This window comes from Lepidochelys olivacea (assembly GCF_965140295.1).
Source record: "Lepidochelys olivacea isolate rLepOli2 genome assembly, chromosome: 21".
In the NCBI taxonomy this organism is placed as follows: Eukaryota; Metazoa; Chordata; order Testudines; family Cheloniidae; genus Lepidochelys; species Lepidochelys olivacea.
The window spans coordinates 18,376,107-18,398,653 of NC_140431.1; the positions used below are offsets into that span (position 1 = coordinate 18,376,107).

Consider the following 22,547-nt stretch of genomic DNA (forward strand, 5'->3'; position numbering starts at 1 on the left):
CCAAGACTTGTCTGTACCTTTATTATTTAACCTTTATATTGCACTAATGCCTAAACTAGGGTGAGGGCCTTCTTCGGTTCTCCATGTTTCCACACAAGAACGAGTTAACTGGATTACAGTGCATTCTTTCTGCATTGTTTCATAGAGCCAAGCTGGTTTGAATAAGGGAGTCAAAGTAAGAATCCAGCTGTAGCTTTATAGCAGGGCAAGAATTAGAAGAGTAGGCTGTGCTGCCTAGAGAGCAACGTAACAGCCAAGGTTTGGAGAGCCAAAAGTATGAGCTGCTGAAACTAACTCAGAGCTCCCTCAGTGGAGAGAAGGTTCTGAGCTGGGGTTCTTGGACAATATTGCAAATGCTGAGCAGGCTGCCTGGAGAACATAATGCAATACAAGTGTCAATGACTTCTACTCAGTCTCTGAGCCTCAGGAGCGTGTGTTCAGAGATGTGGAGGAATGTTACAGAATTTCCATGTTCTTAATCATGGAGCCTGTGCATTGTCATAGCTGTCATATAGCAAATGCAGAGGAAATGGTGACACTCAGCAGTAGTGCGAACGATTATGAATCCGGAATATTCTGTACAGCTGCTCTTAATTTGTGTAAGGCTCCAATTCAAGAAAATACTTATGCTAGAGCAGGGGTGGGCAAACGTTTTGGCCTGAGGGCCACATTACGGTTCTGAATCTGTATGGAGGGCTGGGTAGGGAAGGCTGTGCCTCCCCAAAGAGCCTGGCCCCTGCCCCATATCCGCCCCTTCACACTTCCTGCCCCCTTCAGAACCCCTGACCCATCCAATCCCACCCTATTCCTTGTCCCCGACTGCCCCCTCCCAGGACTCCACCTCCTATCCAACCCCCCATCCCCTGACTGCCCTGACCCATATCCACACCCCCGCCCCCTGACAGGCCCCACAGGATTTCCACACCTATTCAACCCCCCAATTCCCTGACTCTTCCCCCCCCCCCCCCGCCAACCTCCGCCCCATCCAACTGTCCCCTGACTGCCCCCTGGAACCCACTGCCCCTTATCCAACCCCCCCCCCTTTACCATGCCACTCAGAACACCAGGACTGGCAGCCGTGGCCCCCAGCCGGAGCCATCCATGCTGCCGCACAGTCTTGAGCACCGGGGCAGGCCGGGCAGCGCTGCCCGGCAGGAGCTCGCAGCCCCGCCACCCAGAGCACTGGCAGCACGGTAAGCTGAGGCTGCAGGGAGGGGGGATAGCAGGAGAGGGGCCAAGGGCTAGCCTCCCAGGCTGGGAGCTCAAGGGCTAGGCAGGAGGGTCCTGCGGGCCGGATGTGGCCCATGAGCCGTAGTTTGCCTATCTCTGTGTTAGAGCATTCCTATTCAGGAAACTATTTAAGCCCATGCTTAAGTGCCTTTGTGAGTAGGATTGCTTTCCTGAATCGTGGCCTAAAGCACCTGTGGTCGCCAGTTTAGTTCTAACTAAAGCCATATCCTCTGTGCTACTTGTTAAGGCCCAGTGTATTCCATAGCAAGTGGGACCTACATTCTGTATCAAAGCCCTCTGGTTTATTGTTTTGTTTGAATGATGGTAGCATTTTTAAGCCCTAGCTGAAATTGGAGAACTGTTGTGCTAGATGTTATACAGGTGCATAGTTAGACAGTCCATGCCTTGAAAAGCTTACCGTCTAACTAGGTTAGAGGTGAAGGTTGGGAAGAAGAAAGTACTGGTTTGGATAGTAAATTAAGTTTCTTACCTTTTTTCCCCATTTCCTGTTTTTGGTGTCCTGCAGATCTTTGTACTGACCACATAGCTGCACTGTAGAAATTTGGGGGAAGGGACCGGAGGTGTTGGTAGCTGGCTTGGGGCAGTTATTGATTTTTGCACCTACGGATGTGTGGAGGTGATGTTTGGATTGTGGGTGCATCCGATGAAGTGAGCTGTAGCTCGCGAAAGCTCATGCTCAAATAAATTGGTTAGTCTCTAAGGTGCCACAAGTACTCCTTTTCTTTTTGGGTTAAGCATATTACTTTTCCAGTATTACAGATGGGAAACACTCAGAGGTGGAAGACTGAGTCTTATAGTTGGAGCTATACATTATTTGTGTGCCTTCCAAGAGTGATTAATCTCTGTTTAAATCACAATAGGCCCTATTTAACTTTCAGTATTGCTGTTCCCACAATATTAGGTTTCCACTACAATTTTGATTTAAATCAGTTTACTTTGCACAGTCCACAATTTCGCATACATTTTGAGGTTTGCAACACACTTTTTTTTCCCATTAGTACTTCCCACCTTAATTACGGTAGCTTTGGCAATACAGTACACTCTTGGTATAATGCCCTTCGCAATAGTGTACCTTGGGCTATACCGAACCCCTCCCTAGGTCCCACCTGGAATGGGAGGGGGCAGAGAGCTCCTCCAGCCCCAGGTCTGTGGTGGTGGCAGAGAGGTCTGTGCCCCCGCCGCAGCTGCGGGACAGGAGGAGTTGTTGCGCCCCCACAGCCCCCTTTTGCTTTAACAAATCCCTGAGTACACCAAACAAATAACAAACCTTGGGTTCTAAGCTATTGTGAGTGTGTACTGTATTTGTTCAATTTGTCATTCAAAATTGAACAAACTCATCCAAGCTTGTGACGTTTATATGTTGCTGGGAGACAAACAGTTGTTTAAACACACATTACAGTACTTTGAGGTCAAACAAATGGCAAATCCTGCTAAAAACTGCAAAAAAAAATCAGTGCAAACTGGTATCCCAAGTGGTTGCATAGTGATGGTGGACAGTTGTTTTTTGTACAGCCTGCAATGTCATGTTAGACCATACACATAAGTCTAGTATTAATACTCATTTAAATTCTGATCGGCATCATAATACCAAATACGACGCAGAGACAGATCCGACATCAAAAGCAAAACATCAGACAACTGTCGTATCTGTTTAATTGCAGTACCGATATGCTCAAAAAGTGGTATATTTTGAACTTTTCATGGCATTCTCAAGTGCAAATATACCAATGGAGAAATTATTAACCCAGTGTTAAGGGAGTACATTCAGAAACCAATTCCAAACACAAGTGCTCTTTCTTCTGCTAACAAGCTTTACCACGATTACTTACCTAAAGTGTTTGAAGTACACAGAAAGGAGCTGAAAGAGCTTATGAAAAAAGCTGATTCTATATGCATTGTGTTTGACGAGTCAACAGATGACAAAGATAATTGCATACTGCATGTCATTGCTCTAGTCCACATGAGTGGCTTAGAAAAGCTAGAGTCCTTTCTTTTGGATATTTCTGTTCTTAACCTGGTAAATTATTCAGCTGTCACATGCTGTCACTAAGTGCCTGACCTGTTTTGATTTAGACTTCAATAAGGTATCCGGGATAGTGACAGACAGTGCATCATACTGTACTCGTTCATATAATCAGGTTCTACAGGGGCTGCTTCCTAATTCGGTGAACGTAACGTGATATGCATATTGTAAGTCTTGCTAGCAATCAGTGGCATGGTCATTTTTCTAAAGTCGATACATCCACTGCTGCAATGAAAAAAAAAAAGTTTAAACAGGGCCCAGCTCGCAACCTGCATTTCAAGACTGACTTTGCAGGAAAAGCAATTTAATCCTGACCAACTGCCTCTGTGTCTAGAACCATGATGGAATTGGCGGTTTGAAGCAGTTCTTTACCACACTGACTACTGAGAGTTTATTGAAAGTTAAATGCAGATTTCACCTGACACTCAAGTAATGGACAGACTTATCTCACTTTTAAATGTCATGACTTTGCCACTTGACATGCAGTTTATTGCTTGGAATGCCAAATCATTGATGAAAACCATTAAATCTTTTGAGATGTGTTCTGTTTTTAATCCATCAATTGTATAACACTGTAATGGATTTGACACACTGGGCAGACTCCAGTGCAAAAGAAAAGCACTGGAAGATGCAGAGTGGAATGCATTTTTACAAGGCGTATTTAAGAAAATGGCAGACAAACTGAAGGAATACTACTGCAACACTGAGGAGCGTGTTGCCAAACCAGCTCGATGAGGACCAAATTTCATGCAGCACAGACTGTCATTTATGAAAGCAGTTTGGGTATTTGATGTGAAACAAGTGAATGTTATCAGAGCAGGTGCTCCCTCTGGAGGAAATCCCTGTTTGGCCGTGAAGCTAAAGCACAGCTTTTTTGCAAGTGAATGTGCATTAAATGATCTTGGAAAGTTTTGGGATTCACCTGCAATTCTACAGTGTTTTCCATAGTTAGTCGTAGCTTTGCTATCTCTGCTACCAATCTTGCCTAATTCTGTGCATGCTGAATGTTCAGGATCTCGGTATGGACAAATCTTCACAAAACAAAGATGGTCTGAAGGAGACCACTGTAGCGGGTTTTACTGCACTAACATTGAATGCCTGTAAAATGTAAAAGGCTAAAGTGATTGGACTCGATTTCTACAGCAGTGGTGTTAAGACTCTGTCTTCTGAATTTTACATTGTACCACTTTGTACCACGGACGCTTTTTTGAATGACTGCAAGGAAAACATCAGCTTATCAAAAAAAAAAATTCACAGGCATAACACAATACTTAATGGTTTATATTGTTCCAGCATATATTTCTTAAACAAATAGGTCTATTCTGGCTTTTCCAAATTATCACAATTAATAAAGGTCCATTATTATTTTTCCACTATTTTCCATGTCTTGTCCACAGCTCAGCCACAATTCTGTGACAATTGTCCTGCAGTTCAAGTACCCATGATCTAATTATACCTGTACTTCCCCTTAGACAGTCTGGTCTACTAAAAAACAAAATTGTCTCTTCATTACTGTCTTCCCTCCTGTTGTTCTCTTTGGGAAAGTGAAGTTGGAGTAGGAAGGTTTATGCTTAGTTTTTGAAATCGGTGACATTTGTGGAAACTCTAATATCCAGTAATGGTTATGGTGTCGAATGACACAAGCAGATCACAAGGTTGCACACAGCTGCACCAAGGTGACAGGGCCAGGAATAGAACACAGAACTTCTGATTCCCATCCCTGTTTCTGTACTTCGGGGTTATTTGGTTTGGAAAGATACAGGAGAGAGGATGGGGTCAATAAAATGAGACAGAGAAGACCTGTTGGAAGTTCCAGTTAGCCTGTCACAAAATTATAAGAACAAGGAGGGAGTGGGGTTAGTATGAACTATGGAAACTAACCATCGGGGGAAAGGTTCCTTAAATCATAGAATCAAAGATTAGAGTTGGAAGTGACCTCAGGAGGTGTAGTCCAACCCCCTGCTCAAAGCGGGACCAACATCAAGTAAATCATCCCAGCCAAGGCTTTGTCAAGCCGGGCCTTAAAAACCTCTAAGGATGGAGATTCCACCACCTCCCTAGGTAACCCATTCCAGTACTTCACCATCCTCCTAGTGAAATAGTGTTTCCTAATATCCAACCTAGACCTCCCCCACTGCAACTTGAAACCATTGCCCCTTGTTCTGTCATCTGCCACCACTGAGAACAGCCGAGCTCCATCCTCATTGGAACACCCCTTCTGGCAGTTGAAGGCTGTTATCAAATCCCCCCTCACTCTTTTTTTTCTGCAGACTAAATAAGCCCAGTTCCCTCAGCGTCTCCTCATAAGTCATGAGCCCCAGCCCCCTAATCATTTTCGTTGCCCTCCGCTGGACGCTCTCCAATTTGTCCACATCTTTTCTGCAGATGTAGTGGGGGCCCCGAAACTGGATGCAGTATTCCAGATGTGGCCTCACCAGTGATGAATAGAGGGGAATAATCGCTTCCCTCGATCTGCTGGCAGTGCTCCTACTAATGCAGCCCAATATGAAGTTAGCCATCTTGGCGACAGGGGCACACTACTGACTCATATCCAGCTTCTCGATCACTGTAATCCCCGGTTTCTTTTCTGCAGAACTGCCTCTTAGCCAGTCAGTCCCCAGCCTGTAGCAGTGCATGAGATTCTTCCGTCCTAAGTGCAGGTCTCTGCACTTTTCCTTGTTGAACATCACCAGATTTCTTTTAGCCCAATCCTCCAATTTGTCTAGGTGTCTCTGGACCCTATCCCTACCCTCCAGCATCTCTACCTCTCCCCCCAGTTTAGTGTCATCTGCGAACTTGCTGAGGGTGAATCCATCCCATCGTCCAGATCATTAATAAAGATGTTGAACAAAACTGGCCCCAGGACCGACCTCTTGGGCACTCCGCTGCCAGCTAGACATTGAGCCATTGATTGAGGGGAGGGATAGCTCAGTGGTTTGAGCATTGGCCAGGGTTGTGAGTTCAATCCTTGAGGGGGCCATTTAGGGATCTCGGGCAAAAATTGGGGATTGGTCCTGCTTTGAGCAGGGGGTTGGACTAGATGACCTCCTGAGGTCCCTTCCAACCCTGATATTCTATGATTCTACCCATTGAGCCAAACAATCTAGCCAGCTTTGTATTCACCGTATAATCCATTCATCCAGTCCATACTTCTTTAACCAGCTGGCAAGAATACTGTGGGAGACTGTATCAAAAGCTTTGCTAAAGTCAAGGTACGTTACGTCCACCAATTTCCCCATAGCCCAGAGCCAATTATCTCATCATAGAAGTTGGTCAGGCATGACTTGCCCTTGGTGAATCCATGTTGACTGTTCCTGATCACCTTCCTCTCCTCCAAGTGCTTCAGAATGGATTCCTTGAAGACCTGCTCCATGATTTTGCCAGGGACTGAGGTCAGGCTGACTGGCTTGTAGTTCCCAGGATCCTCCTCCTTCCCTTTTTAAAGATGGGCACTACATTAGCCTTTTTCCAGTCATTCGGGACCTCCCCCAATCGCCTTGAATTTTCAAAGATAATGGCCAATGGCTCTGCAATCACATCCGCCAACTCCTTTAATGCGCTCGGATGCAGTGCATCCGGCCCCATGCACTTGTGCTCGTCCAGCTTTTCTAAATAAGTTTCATACTGGAGCTCTGAGCAGTCATACTGCTCTCTTACATACAGTGCAACTCCTCCACCTTTTCTCCCCACCTGTTCTTCCTGAAGAGTTTATACCCATCCATGACAGTGCTCCAGTTATGTAAGTTACACCACCAAGTCTCTGTTATTCCAGTCACATCATAGTTCCTTTACTGTGCCAGGACTTCCAGTTCTTCCTGCTTGTTTCCCAGGCTTCTTGCATTTGTGTATAGGCACCTAAGAAAACTAACTGATTGCCCAGATTTCTTAGTATGAATCAGGAAGCCTCCCCTGTTGCACTCTCCTCCTTGTGTTTCCTCCCAGTATCCCACTTCCGCCACCTACCTCAGAGCTTAGGTCTCCATCCCCCAGTGAACCTAGTTTTAAAGCTCTCCTCACTAGGTTAACAAGCCTGCCTGCAAAGATGCTCTTCCTTCTCTTCGTTAGGTGGATCCCATCTCTTCTTAGCAATCCTCCTTCCTGGAACAACATCCTATGGTCGAAGAATCCAAAGCCCTCTCTCCGACACCACCTGTGCAACCACGCATTGACTTCCACCGTTTGATGGTTCCTACCTGGGCTTTGTACTTAGAATCATAGAATATCAGGGTTGGAAGGGACCCCAGAAGGTCATCTAGTCCAACCCCCTGCTCGAAGCAGGACCAATTCCCAGTTAAATCATCCCAGCCAGGGCTTTGTCAAGCCTGACCTTAAAAACCTCTAAGGAAGGAGATTCTACCACCGCCCTAGGTAACGCATTCCAGTGTTTCACCACCCTCTTAGTGAAAAAGTTTTTCCTAATATCCAATCTAAACCTCCCCCACTGCAACTTGAGACCATTACTCCTCGTTCTGTCATCTGCTACCATTGAGAACAGTCTAGAGCCATCCTCTTTGGAACCCCCTTTCAGGTAGATGAAAGCAGCTATCAAATCCCTCCTCATTCTTCTCTTCTGCAGGCTAAACAATCCCAGCTCCCTCAGCCTCTTCTCATAAGTCATGTGTTCCAGACCCCTAATCATTTTTGTTGCCCTTCACTGGACTCTCTCCAATTTATCCACATCCTTCTTGTAGTGTGGGGCCCAAAACTGGACACAGTACTCCAGATGAGGCCTCACCAATGTCGAATAGAGGGGAACGATCACGTCCCTCGATCTGCTCGCTATGCCCCTACTTATACATCCCAAAATGCCATTGGCCTTCTTGGCAACAAGGGCACACTGCTGACTCATATCCAGCTTCTCGTCCACTGTCACCCCTAGGTCCTTTTCCGCAGAACTGCTGCCTAGCCATTCGGTCCCTAGTCTGTAGCTGTGCATTGGGTTCTTCTGTCCTAAGTGCAGGACCCTGCACTTATCCTTATTGAACCTCATCAGATTTCTTTTGGCCCAATCCTCCAATTTGTCTAGGTCCTTCTGTATCCTATCCCTCCCCTCCAGCGTATCTACCACTCCTCCCAGTTTAGTATCATCCGCAAATTTGCTGAGAGTGCAATCCACACTATCCTCCAGATCATTTATGAAGATATTGAACAAAACCGGCCCCAGGACCGACCCTTGGGGCACTCCACTTGATACCGGCTGCCAACCAGACAGGGAGCCATTGATCACTACCTGTTGAGCCCGACAATCTAGCCAGCTTTCTACCCACCTTATAGTGCATTCATCCAGCCCATACTTCCTTAACTTGCTGACAAGAATACTGTGGGAGACCGTTCTTCAACAGGGACAAGAACACAACTTGTGCCTCAAACTCCTTTATCCTTGTCAAGGCTGATTCCCAACTCTGTGCACTCCCTTCTGTTCATATGCCAGTATATTTATGCATCTGTATCTGTAATTTTCACTATATGCATCTAAAGAAGTGTGTTTTTGCCCACAAAAACTTATGCCCAAATAAATCTGTTAGTCTTTTTAAGGTGCCACCAGACTACTCATTTTTCATAAGTTGTTTCTTAGTTCCTCTTATTCTCATTAGCATCTATGCACAGCATATACCCTGTGGTCAGGACAGGACATACAATGATGTTACAATCAGGTGTCTCATGATCCTGGACAATACCTTGCAGTTTATTGCAATCTAGTTTTTGTAACATTACCTATTGTCACATCTTTTACACTAATCTTGTGACCTTCCTGGCATAGGGTTATTCCTAGATCACCCACTTATGTCAGGTGTTTTTAAGCCTATGGCCTAGTCTGACTAAGCTGAAATCTTACAGGTCTCAGCCTATAGGTCTTGCGTTCCAGCCATGCTTTACTTATAAACCTATACTTCTATACACTCTCATCACTCCTAAATACTTGTCAATCGTATCCTTCTGTACTCCTACAATTTAAATCTATTGAGCATATGTTGATTATGTTATAATGGCGCATGAATTGACCATAACACAATAATAAATGGATGATAAAATGAACTAATTGGCTACAGGGACCACTTGGAAGAAGACACTTAAGTTTTTATTAGAGGCTGACAAACAACCAGCAAGAGTGGGAACATTTGCAGAGCAAGAGGTCAGGGAGAGATACAAAACTTGACGAGAGGTGTGATGAATGTGGGGATTTTAGTAATATTTTTGATTCCCATGCATGCCTCAGTTTCTACCTTGGCTTTGCATTTCTGTGCACTAATTGTAAGGGGGAGGGATGTTGTGTTGACTCGGCAACCTGATTGGAGTCATTAACAAACTGAGTAAAGTCTTCACATGTCAGTGGAGGATATGAGGACAAAGGAAACCCCAAATGGCCTGAATGTTCACACCTAGCTACCATCAGCAAGAGCAGGGGCGGGCAAACTTTTTGGCCTGAGGGCCACATCGGGTTCCTGAAATTGTGTGGAGGGATGGTTATGGGAGGCTGTGCTTCCCCAAACAGCCAGGCATGGCCTGGTCCCCACTCCCTATCCAATCTCCCCCCTCCCCCCGGCTTCTCGCCCCCTGACTGCCCCCCCGGGACCCCCGCCCCATCCAGCCTCCCTGACTACCCCCTGCCACCCCATCCAACCCCCTCCTTTCATTCCTGACCCTCCCGCCCCCGGACCCCTGCCCTATCCAACCACCCCTTCTCCCTGTCCCCAACCGCCCCCAGAATCCTTGCCCCTGACTGCCCCTCGCCACCCCACCCAACCCCCCTCTCCTTCCTGACTGCCCCCCAGGGACTCCTGCCCCCATTCAACTCCCCTGTTCCCCGCCCTCTGACCACCCCAACCCCCATTTATACCCCAGTCCCCTAACCATCACCCCGTATTCCCCTGCCCTCTATACAATCCCCCCTGCCCCCTTACCATGCTGTCTGGAGCACTGGCAGTGCTACAGCCTTGCCACCCAGAGCACCAGAACAGGCAGCCATGCTGCCTGACTGGAGCCACCGTGCAGCACAGAGCATGGGTCAGGCCGCGGCTCTGCAGCTGCACTGCCCGGCAAGAGCTCACAGCCCCCCTCCCCACCCAGAGCATTGCACCGGCAGCAGCAGCGCAGTGAGCTGAGGCTGCAGGGGAGGGGGGACAGCAGGGAAGAGGCTGGGGACTAGCCTCCTGGGCCAGGAGTTCAGGGGCTAGGCAAGAGGGTTGTAGTTTGCCCACCTCTGAGCAAGAGGAAGGAGATTTTCTCTCCCCCCCCACCCTTCCTTTGCAGGGAAGTAGAGCAGGAGAAAAATGGGGTGTCATGTGGCTCTGTTAAGAGCGGAGCTCACAGATACAACAGTCACACACCTGGGATAAAAGACACAGAGGCAGCAGAAGAGACAGGAAAAAAAAAAAAAGGTAGGTACAGTATAGTACTGTATTAAACATGATAAAGGGAAAGCAACATTTTTCTTCTGCATAGTAAAGTTTCAAAGCTGTATTAAGTAATTGTTCACTTGTAAACTTTTGAAAGAACAACCATAATTTTTGTTCAGTTATGGTGTTTGTAACTCTGAGGTTCTACTGTAGCTGGCCTGGTGGTATCCAGTTTGAACTCTGGTCTTAACCATTGCCTCTCTTTGCTAACCTGAGGACTTTCAGATTCTGTTTTCCAGGTGACTAATGCATTGTTACCTTGATTTGAAAATGCTGCCTGTTGTCACTGCAAATACTTACAGGGATCATTGCACCCTGAAGGAGTAAAGACTTCGAATCCTTCAGGGAACGGATAGGTAGGATCCCCTGGGAGACTAACATGAAGGGGAAAGGAGTCCAGGAGAGCTGGCTGTATTTCAAGGAATCCCTGTTGAGGTTACAGGGACAAACCATCCCGATGTGTCAAAAGAATAGTAAATATGGCAGGCGACCAGCTTTGGCTTAACGGTGAAATCCTAGCAGATCTTAAACATAAAAAAGAAGCTTACAAGAAGTGAAAGTTTTAGACATATGACCAGGGAAGAGTATAAAAATATTGCTCAGGCATGTAGGAATGAAATCAGGAGGGCCAAATTGCACCTAGAGCTGCAGCTAGCGAGAGATGTTAAGAGTAACAAGAAGGGTTTCTTCAGGTATGTTGGCAACAAGAAGAAAGCCAAGGAAAGTGTGGGCCCCTTAATGAATGAGGGAAGCAACCTAGTGACAGAGGATGTGGAAAAAGCTAATGTACTCAATGCTTCTTTTGCCTCTGTCTTCACTAACAAGGTCAGCTCCCAGACTGCTGCGCTGGGCATCACAACATGGGGAATAGATGGCCAGCCCTCTGTGGAGAAAGAGGTGGTTAGGAACTATTTAGAAAAGCTGGACGTGCACAAGTCCATCGGGCCGGACGAGTTGCATGCGAAAGTGCTAAAGGAACTGGCGGCTGTGATTGCAGAGCCATTGGCCTTTATCTTTGAAAACTCGTGGCGAACGGGGGAAGTCCCGGATGACTGGAAAAAGGCTAATGTGTAGTGCCAATCTTTAAAAAAGGGAAGAAGGAGAATCCTGGGAACTACAGGCCAGTCAGCCTCACTTCAGTCCCTGGAAAAATCATGGAGCAGGTCCTCAAAGAATCAATCCTGAAGCACTTAGAGGAGAGGAAAGTGATCAGGAAGAGTCAGCATGGATTCACCAAGGGAAGGTCATGCCTGACTAATCTAATTGCCTTCTATGATGAGATTACTGGTTCTGTGGATGAAGGGAAAGCAGTGGATGTATTGTTTCTTGACTTTAGCAAAGCTTTTGACACGGTCTCCCACAGTATTCTTGTCAGCAAGTTAAAGAAGTACGGGCTGGATGAATGCACTATAAGGTGGGTAGAAATTTGGCTAGATTTTCGGGCTCAACGGGTAGTGATCAATGGCTCCATGTCTAGTTGGCAGCCGGTGTCAAGTGGAGTGCCCCAGGGGTCGGTCCTGGGGCCAGTTTTGTTCAATATCTTCATAAATGATCTGGAGGATGGTGTGGATTGCACTCTCAGCAAATTTGCGGATGATACTAAACTGGGAGGAGTGGTAGATACGCTGGAGGGCAGGGATAGGATACAGAGGGATCTAGACAAATTGGAGGATTGGGCCAAAAGAAATCTGATGAGGTTCAACAAGGATAAGTGCAGAGTCCTGCACTTAGGACAGAAGAACCCAATGCACAGCTACAGACTAGGGACCGAATGGCTAGGCAGCAGTTCTGCGGAAAAGGACCTAGGGGTGACAGTGGACGAGAAGCTGGATCTGAGTCAGCAGTGTGCCCTTGTTGCCAAGAAGGCCAATGGCATTTTGGGATGTATAAGTAGGGGCATAGCGAGCAGATCGAGGGACGTGATCGTCCCCCTCTATTCGACATTGGTGAGGCCTCATCTGGAATGCTGTGTCCAGTTTTGGGCCCCACACTACAAGAAGGATGTGGATAAATTGGAGAGAGTCCAGTGAAGGGCAACAAAAATGATTAGGGGTCTAGAACACATGACTTATGAGGAGAGGCTGAGGGAGCTGGGATTGTTTAGCCTGCAGAAGAGAAGAATGAGGGGGGATTTGATAGCTGCTTTCAACTACCTGAGAGGTGGTTCCAGAGGGGATGGTTCTAGACTATTCTCAGTGGTAGAAGAGGACAGGACAAGGAGTAATGGTCTCAAGTTGCAGTGGGGGGGTTTAGGTTGGATATTAGGAAAAACTTTTTCACTAGGAGGGTGGTGAAACACTGGAATGCGTTGCCTAGGGAGGTGGTGGAATCTCCTTCCCTAGAAGTTTTTAAGGTCAGGCTTGACAAAGCCCTGGCTGGGATGATTTAATTGGGGATTGGTCCTGCTTTTGAGCAGGGGGTTGGACTAGATGACCTCCTGAGGTCCCTTCCAACCCTGATATTCTATGATTCTATGAAAGGACAGCACTCCCATAGGGGTCTGGCTTGGCTGGATTCAGTCCAGAGAGCCATTGAAAGAGAGTGGGATTGCCGGCGTCCAAGGGCATGATTTCAGAGTCTTGGAGTATGCAGGCCTGCCTTGGGGAACTGTGAGGATCTCGGCACACTAAACAGGGGAGGATGTCACTCCCAAGGGACTGGTTACAGGTAGGGAACTGGACCAGACAGGGAGAGATACAAAATTGACAAGAAGCTACTTTGAGGTTGAAATGATTTGCACTGATGGAAAATGGTGGATTTACGAACTTAATAACTGAAGCCCTCTGTTGATAGAACATAGACATAGGTAATACAAACTTTGTAATGCTTCATCCTTGACCTCTGGTCTACCTGAGGAAACATTACAAAGTTTATGTATTGATTAATCTTAGACTGCAGTGGTCAATAAGGGTTGGTTTCCTGAGCAGTTACGGTATCAGGAAAATTATTATCAGTGTCATTAGGATGAGAGACCTGAGGAGTAGATGAAAAAATTTGCACTTTACCGCAAGTTCCCTTTTTAACAAATCCACTAAAGAGCTAAACACTCCCACAAACACTGAAATACAACAGCAGATAGAGTGAGTGCAAAGTGTTTCGCCCTATGACTGTGATCACTCACATTTCCTGCTGGAAAGCCTTCCCCCTTAACTTCATTGTTACAGTCACCAGTGGATTTCATTGTGGCATTTCCATGGCATGCAGGCTGGGATACAGCTTTTAAAGGTGTTACGCTGATGCCCACTGTGGTTCATATATATTTATGGAGGTTTCAACCCCATTTCCTTATTTGAACTTCCACACTTGACTATGTTTGGGGTGCCCTGTTTTTCATAGGTTAACTTGTTAGTTCCCCTTATACTCATTACAGTTTACATTAATCAGTCACCATAACTTGATGCCTATACAGTAGAACCCTGTTTATCTGACCTTCCCTTAACCGGCTCTCTGCATTTACCGAACACCCAGGACTCCACTTTTGATTATCTGATCTGGCTCTGGTCCCAATTAGACTGGATAAATGGGGTTCTACTGTATTTGCAAAAATCTCGAAAATATTTTAACTGGTACATTACAGTATATATTTCCTAAATACTAGCAGTTAATACATCTATTCCTGTGACTGTCTTATCTTGTGACCTAGGGTATGTCTACACTACGGAATAAGGTCGAATTTATAGAAGTCGTTTTTTTAGAAATCGGTTTTATATATTCGAGTGCGTGTGTCCCCATAGAAAATGTTCTAAGTGCATTAAGTGCATTAACTCGGCGGAGTGCTTCCACAGTACTGAGGCTGGAGTCGACTTCCGGAGCGCTGCACTGTGGATAGCTATCCCATAGTTGCCGCAGTCTCCGCTGCCCATTGGAATTCTGGGTTGAGATCCCAATGCCTGATGGGGCTAAAATATTGTCGCGGGTGGTTCTGGGTACATATCGTCAGGCCCCCCTTTTCTCCTTCCCTCCGTGAAAGCAAGGGCAGACAATCGTTTCGCGCCTTTTTTCCTGAGTTACCTATGCAGACGCCATACCACGGCAGGCATGGAGCCTGCTCAGGTAACCGTCAGCGTATGTCTCCTGGGTGCTGGCAGACGCGGTACGGCATTGCTACACAGTAGCAGCAACCCATTGCCTTCTGGCAGCAGACGGTGCAGTACGACTGGTAGCCGTCCTCGTCGTGTCCGAGGTGCTCCTGGCCACATCGATTGGGAGCGCCTGGGCAGACATGGGCACAGGGACTAAATTTGGAGTGACTTGACCAGGTCATTCTCTTTAGTCCTGCAGTCAGTCCTATTGAACCGTCTTATGGTGAGCAGGCAGGCGATACGGATTGCTAGCAGTTGTACTGTACCATCTTCTGCCGGGCAGGCAAGAGATGAGGATGGCTAGCAGTTGTACTGTACCATCTTTTGCCGGGCAGGCAAGAGATGAGGATGGCTAGCAGTCGTACTGTACCATCTTCTGCTGAGCAGCCATGAGATGTGGATGGCATGCAGTCCCTCTGCACCGTCTGCTGCCAGCCAAAGATGTAAAAGATAGATGGAGTGGATCAAAACAAGAAATAGACCAGATTTATTTTGTACTCATTTGCCTCCTCCCCCGTCTAGGGGACTCATTCCTCTAGGTCACACTGCAGTCACTCGCAGAGAAGGTGCAGTGAGGTAAATCTAGCCATGTATCAATCAGAGGCCAGGCTAACCTCCTTGTTCCAATAAGAACAATAACTTAGGTGTACCATTTCTTATTGGAACCGTCCGTGAAGTCCTGCCTGAAATACTCCTTGATGTAAAGCCACCCCCTTTGTTGATTTTAGCTCCCTGAAGCCAACCCTGTAAGCCGTGTCGTCAGTCGCCCCTCCCTCCGTCAGAGCAACGGCAGACAATCGTTCCGTGCCTTTTTTCTGTGCGGACGCCATACCAAGGCAAGCATGGAGGCCGCTCAGCTCACTTTGGCAATTAGGAGCACATTAAACACCACACACATTATCCAGCAGTATATGCAGCACCAGAACCTGGCAAAGCGATACCGGGCGAGGAGGCGACGTCAGCACGGTCACGTGAGTGATCAGGACGTGGACACTGATTTCTCTGAAAGCATGGGCCCTGCGAATGCATGCATCATGGTGCTAATGGGGCAGGTTCATGCTGTGGAACGCCGATTCTGGGCTCGGGAAACAAGCACAGACTGGTGGGACCGCATAGTGTTGCAAGTCTGGGACGATTCCCAGTGGCTGCGAAACTTTCGCATGCATAAGGGCACTTCCATGGAACTTTGTGACTTGCTTTCCCCTGCCCTGAGGCGCATGAACACCAAGATGAGAGCAGCCCTCACAGTTGCGAAGCGAGTGGCGATAGCCCTTTGGAAGCTTGCAACGCCAGACAGCTACCAGTCAGTTGGGAATCAATTTGGAGTGGGCAAATCTACTGTTGGGGCTGCTGTGAGGCAAGTAGCCCATGCAATCAAAGATCTGTTGATATCAAGGGTAGTGACCCTGGGAAATGTGCAGGTTATAGTGGATGGCTTTGCTGCAATGGGATTCCCTAACTGTGGTGGGGCCATAGACGGAACCCATATCCCTATCTTGGCACCGGAGCACCAAGCCGCCGAGTACGTAAACCGCAAGGGGTACTTTTCAATAGTGCTGCAAGCTCTGGTGGATCACAAAGGACGTTTCACCAACATCAACGTGGGATGGCCAGGAAAGGTACATGACGGTCGCATCTTCAGGAACTCTGGTCTGTTTTAAAAGCTGCAGGAAGGGACTTTCTTCCCAGACCAGAAAATAACTGTTGGGGATGTTGAAATGCCTATATGTATCCTTGGGTACCCAGCCTACCCCTTAATGCCATGGCTCATGAAGCCGTACACAGGCAGCCTGGACAGTAGTCAGGAGCTGTTCAACTACAGGCTGAGCAAGTGCAGAATGGTGGTAGAATGTGCATTTGGACATTTAAAAGTGCGCTGGCGCAGTTTACTGACTCAGTTAGACCTCAGCGAAACCAATATTCCCATTGTTATTACTGCTTGCTGTGCACTCCACGATATCTGTGAGAGTAAGGGGGAGACGTTTATGGCGGGGTGGGAGGTTGAGGCAAATCGCCTTGCCGCTGGTTACGCGCAGCCAGACACCAGGGCGGTTAGAAGAGCACAGGAGGGCGCGGTACGCATCAGAGAAGCTTTGAAAACCAGTTTCATGACTGGCCAGGCTACGGTGTGAAAGTTCTGTTTGTTTCTCCTTGATGAAACCCCCCGCCCCTTGGTTCACTCTACTTCCCTGTAAGCTAACCACCCTCCCCTCCTCCCTTCGATCACCGCTTGCAGAGGCAATAAAGTCATTGTTGCTTCACATTCATGCATTCTTTATTCATTCATCACACAAATAGGGGGATGACTACCAAGGTAGCCCAGGAGGGGTGGTGGAGGAGGGAAGGAAAATGCCACACAGCACTTTAAAAGTTTACAACTTTAAAATTCATTGAATGCCAGCCTTCTTTTTTTTGGGCAATCCTCTGTGGCGGAGTGGCTGGTTGGCTGGTGGCCCCCCCACCGCGTTCTTGGGCGTCTGGGTGTGGAGGCTATGGAACTTGGGGAGGAGGGCGGTTGGTTACACAGGGGCTGTAGTGGCAGTCTGTGCTCCAGCTGCCTTTGCTGCAGCTCAACCATACACTGGAGCATACTGGTTTGGTCCTCCAGCAGCCTCAGCATTGAATCCTGCCTCCTCTCATCACGCTGCCGCCACATTTGAGCTTCAGCCCTCTCTTCAGCCCGCCACCTCTCCTCCCAGTCATTTTGTGCTTTCCTGCACTCTGACATTATTTGCCTCCACGCATCCGTCTGTGCTCTGTCAGTGTGGGAGGACAGCATGAGCTCGGAGAACATTTCATCTCGAGTGCGATTTTTTCTTTCTAAGCTTCACTAGCCTCTGGGAAGGAGAAGATCCTGTGATCATTGAAACACATGCAGCTGGTGGAGGAAAAAAATAAAGGGACAGCGGTATTTAAAAAGACACATTTTATAAAACAGTGGCTACACTCTTTCAGGGTAAACCTTGCTGTTAACATTACATACATAGCACATGTGCTTTCATTACAAGGTCGCATTTTGCCTCCCCCCACCGCGTGGCTACCCCTTCGACCCTCCCCGCTCCCTGTGGCTAACAGCGGGGAACATTTCTGTTTAGCCACAGCAAACAGCCCAGCAGGAACGGGCTCCTCTGAGTGTCCCCTGAAGAAAAGCACTCTCTTTCAACCAGGTGACCATGAATTATATCTCGCTCTCCTGAGGATAACACAGAGAGATAAAGAACGGATGTTTGAACCCCAGCAAACATACGCTGCAATGCTTTGTTGTACAATGATTCTCGAGTACGTGTTACTGGCCTGGAGTGGTAAAGTGTCCTACCATGAAGTACACAATAAGGCTGCCCTCCCCAGAAACCTTTTGCAAAGGCTTTGGGTGTACATCCAGGAGAGCCGCGAATGCCAGGGCAAAGTAATCCTTTCACATGCTTGCTTTTAAACCATGTATAGTATTTTAAAAGGTACACTCACCAGAGGTCCCTTCTCCGCCTGCTGGGTCCAGGAGGCAGCCTTGGGTGGGTTCGGGGGGTACTGGCTCCAGGTCCAGGGTGAGAAACAGTTCCTGGCTGTCGGGAAAACCGGTTTCTCCGCTTGCTTGCTGTGAGCTATCTGCAACCTCATCATCATCATCATCTTCTTCATCCCCAAAACCTGCTTCCGTATTGCCTCCATCTCCATTGAAGGAGTCAAACAACACGGCAGGGGTAGTGGTGGCTGAACCCCCTAAAATGGCATGCAGCTCATCATAGAAGTGGCATGTTTGGGGCTCTGACCCGGAGCGGCCGTTCGCCTCTCTGGTTTTCTGGTAGGCTTGCCTCAGCTCCTTCAGTTTCACGCGGAAACTGCTTCGGGTCGCTGTTATGGCCTCTGTCCTTCATGCCTTGGGAGATTTTGACAAAGCTTTTGGCATTTTGAAAACTGGAACGGAGTTCTGATAGCACGGATTCCTCTCCCCATACAGCGATCAGATCCCGTACTTCCCGTTCGGTCCATGCTGGAGCTCTTTTGCGATTCTGGGACTCCATCATGGTCACCTCTGCTGATGAGCTATGCATGGTCACCTGCAGCTTGCCACGCTGGCCAAACAGGAAATTATATTCAAAAGTTCGCGGTTCTTTTCTTGTCTACCTGGCCAGTGCATCTGAGTTGAGAGTGCTGTTCAGAGTGGTCACAATGGAGCACTCTGGGATAGCTCCCAGAGGCCAATAGAGTCGAATTGTGTCCACAGTACCCCAAATTCGAGCCGGCAAGGCCGATTTAAGCACTAATCCACTTGTCAGGGGTGGAGTAAGGAAATCGATTTTAAGAGCCCTTTAAGTCGAAATAAAGGGCTTCATCGTGTGGACGGGTGCAGGTTTACATCGATTTAATGCTGCTAAATTTGACCGAAAGTCCTAGTGTAGATCAGGGCCTAGTCACACATAGGCTGATGTGAGAAGCTAACCAATCTTCAGATCTGAGGCCTTGTTTGGGTAAGCTAAATATCTTGCGGGTCTGAGACATGTAGGCCCAGTATTACAACATTAATTAATGCTTATATTTCACTTCTACATCCTGAATATCAAGTCATGCCTGACTAATCTAATTGCCTTCTATGACGAGATAACTGGCTCTGTGGATGAGGGGAAAGCGGTGGACATGTTGTTCCTTGACTTTAGCAAAGCTTTTGACACTGTCTCCCACAGTATTCTTGCCAGCAAGTTAAAGAAGTATGGGCTGGATGAATGCACTATAAGGTGAATAGAAAGTTGGCTAGATTGTCAGGCTCAACGGGTAGTGATCAATGGCTCCATATGCAGTTGGCAGCCGGTATCAAGTGGAATGCCGCAAGGGTTGGTCCTGGGGCCAGTTTTGTTCAATATTTTCATAAATGATCTGGAGGATGCTGTGGATTGCACCCTCAGCAAGTTTGCAGATGACACTAAATTGGGAGGAGAGGTAGATATGCTGGAGGGTAGGGATAGGATACAGAGGGCCCTAGACAAATTAGAGGATTGGGCCAAAAGAAATCTGATGATGTTCAACAAGGAGAAGTGCAGAGTCCTGCACTTAGGGCGGAAGAATCCCATGCACCGCTACAGGCTGGGGACTGACTGGCTAAGCAGCAGTTCTACAGAAAAGGACCTGGGGATTACAGTGGACGAGAAGCTGGATATGCGTCAACAGTGTGCCCTTGTTGCCAAGAAGGCCAATGGCATTTTGGGATGTATATGTAGGGGCATTGCCAGCAGATTAAGGGACGTGATCGTTCCCCTCTATTCGACACTGGTAAGGCCTCATCTGGAGTGCTGTGTCCAGTTTTGGGCCCCACACTACAAGAAGGATGTGGAAAAATTGGAGAGAGTCCAGCGAAGGGCAACAAAAATGATTAGGGGTCTGGAACACATGACTTATGAGGAGAGGCTGAGGGAGCTGGGATTGTTTAGTCTGCAGAAGAGAAGAATGAGGGGGGATTTGATAGTTGCTTTCAACTACCTGAAAGGGGGTTCCAAAGAGGATGGCTCTAGACTGTTCTCAATGGTAGCAGATGACAGAACGAGGAGTAATGGTCTCAAATTGCAGTAGGGGAGGTTTAGGTTGGATATTAGGAAAAACTTTTTCACTAGGAGGGTGGTGAAACAGTGGAATGCGTTACCTAGGGAGGTGGTAGAATCTCCTTCCTTAGAGGTTTTTAAGGTCAGGCTTGACAAAGCCCTGGCTGGGATGATTTAACTGGGAATTGGTCCTGCTTCGAGCAGGGGGGTTGAACTAGATGACCTTCTGGGGTCCCTTCCAACCCTGATATTCTATGATTCTATGATGCAGAATTAGCCGTGGTAGTTGATGGAATAGCCATCAGATGGTAACCAGTGACCTGAACCATGTTCAAAACAGTGATCTAAATGTGATAATTTTTTAATCTGTCTCCATTAAATGGCTTTTTATAGTGCTTTTTTACCACAGTATCTCAGCACTAGTATACTATTAACAATCCTATTCATATCCTATTCTCCTCTGAGCCTTTCAGCCCTTGCAAAAGAGCAAATGTGAGCAGAATATTTCTGCGATTATTGAAGAAAGTATTTTGCCAAGGTGACTTGTTCTAATTTCTTTAATCTGATACATTGAATACATTTATCAATGAATTGCTCCATTGATGTTTTTGTTTTCCAGGCTGTGACAGCCCTAGTGAAGAACTATCCTAAACACATGGTTTCCTCCATGCAGCAGATCCTGCCGATTGTTTGGAATACACTTACAGAAAGTGCAGCCTTATATCCTTTTTCCTTATGGTGTGTGGTTTAAAGTAGAATAAAAGAGCTCTTGAGGAGTCTCAGAAGAAGAAAGGAATTGTACACAGATCTTGTATGTGGTTGTAGGCAAATTGGAGAGCAATCAGTTTACCATGGCAGACAGAAAACAAAAAAAAAAAAACAATTGGTTAATGGACCTTTGATCAATAGTCCAACCACTTGCATTACACAGGTCCTAGAATTTCACCCAGTAATTCCTGCATCATCCCCATTAACCTGTAGTTAAACTAGAGCATTTCTTCTAGAGCCGCGGTGTCAAAGTAATTTCATAAGGTGTGCCTGATCTGACACCTTGCCACTTGGCTCAGGCCAATTTTGCTGGATTGCTGTACAGCAATCCTGGTTAGTCTTTAAATTCATACTAATGATACTCACTGGAATTGGACCTACCTTCATGTTGGCATGAAGAGTGGACCATGAGACGTCGACTATGGTCATTTTAATTAAATAAATAAATAAAGGGCTTGTCTACATGGCCCCAAAGTTTGCACTATGGGGCCATGATTTATAGAGTACTGCACTCTGTCTCCCCTGTGTGGACCCTGCTGGTGTGTACTAAATGTTCCTTAATGTGCATTGATGTAGTCCTGTTTCAGACATGACTACATCAATGGATGCTAGCAGGTACTACGTGGGGATTTAAAGCACAACGCACTGATGTACCCTCAAATTATACCCTGGTAGTGTGAATTCTGGGTGTGTGTAAACAAGCCTGAAGATTCATGGGAAGTCTGTGGCACCGTGAATTTGATTTAAATCATGATTTAAATCACTAGTCAGGAAGGCTCGATTTAATCATGGTTTTCTACATAAAAGTGCATTCTTGTTGGTATATTATATGGTATAATACATATTCTTCACAACTCAGAGATGTAGGTTTCACTTTTAGAAGGTACACACTATACATTTTTAAACAGTGATTTATTTTGAAAACTTTTCAGATTAGTTTTATAGCTATATCAATAAATTAGTGATTGTTTGGTTATTTCATTTACCAAAGGTAATTGAAGCAGATATATTTGAAGTCGTTGGGAGGTGAACTATCTCCAATTCAACAGGTTGATCATTAATATTTGGAGGATTTTCTTGCCATGCTGTATTAGGAGGAGAACATCACCAGACAGACATTTAAATTGTTTTATTTAACTAAAACAGCAACATTAAGTATTCTGGATTTTTTTCTTCAACAGCAAACATATAATATTTTTACAAAACAAGCATATGTCCCTCGCTTCTCACATTTATCTCCAGATTTCTTCTCCTTGTCCAGATCTATTTCACTCCCAGCAATCTTCTATTGATTGAACTTTTTTGACTGTGTACACGAATTTGCAGAGGGATGTTAGAGTTGAGCTCTGTTGTTTCTCACCTCTATATATTTATTTGAAAACATTTTTGCTGTTAACAAGCATGTTACTTCTGGAGACACAAATCCACAGTTTGAGAACTGCAAAACGAAGCATCTCTGATGGTGTCTTCTAGACTGAGCACTGAGTCCCATTGGGTA

At 46.6% G+C, this 22,547-nt stretch overlaps 1 protein-coding gene across 3 annotated transcripts in view; it reads left to right on the top strand.

Annotated features, from left to right (window-relative positions):
• IPO9 (importin 9) overlaps positions 1-22,547 on the top strand; it is a 205,505-nt gene that overhangs the window by 67,357 nt on the left and 115,601 nt on the right. For all 3 annotated transcript variants that reach the window (XM_084611069.1, XM_084611070.1, XM_084611071.1), the window contains exon 8: positions 20,901-21,001. In XM_084611069.1, coding sequence (XP_084467195.1) covers positions 20,901-21,001 — 101 coding nt within the window. The remainder of the gene's footprint in view (positions 1-20,900; positions 21,002-22,547) is intronic.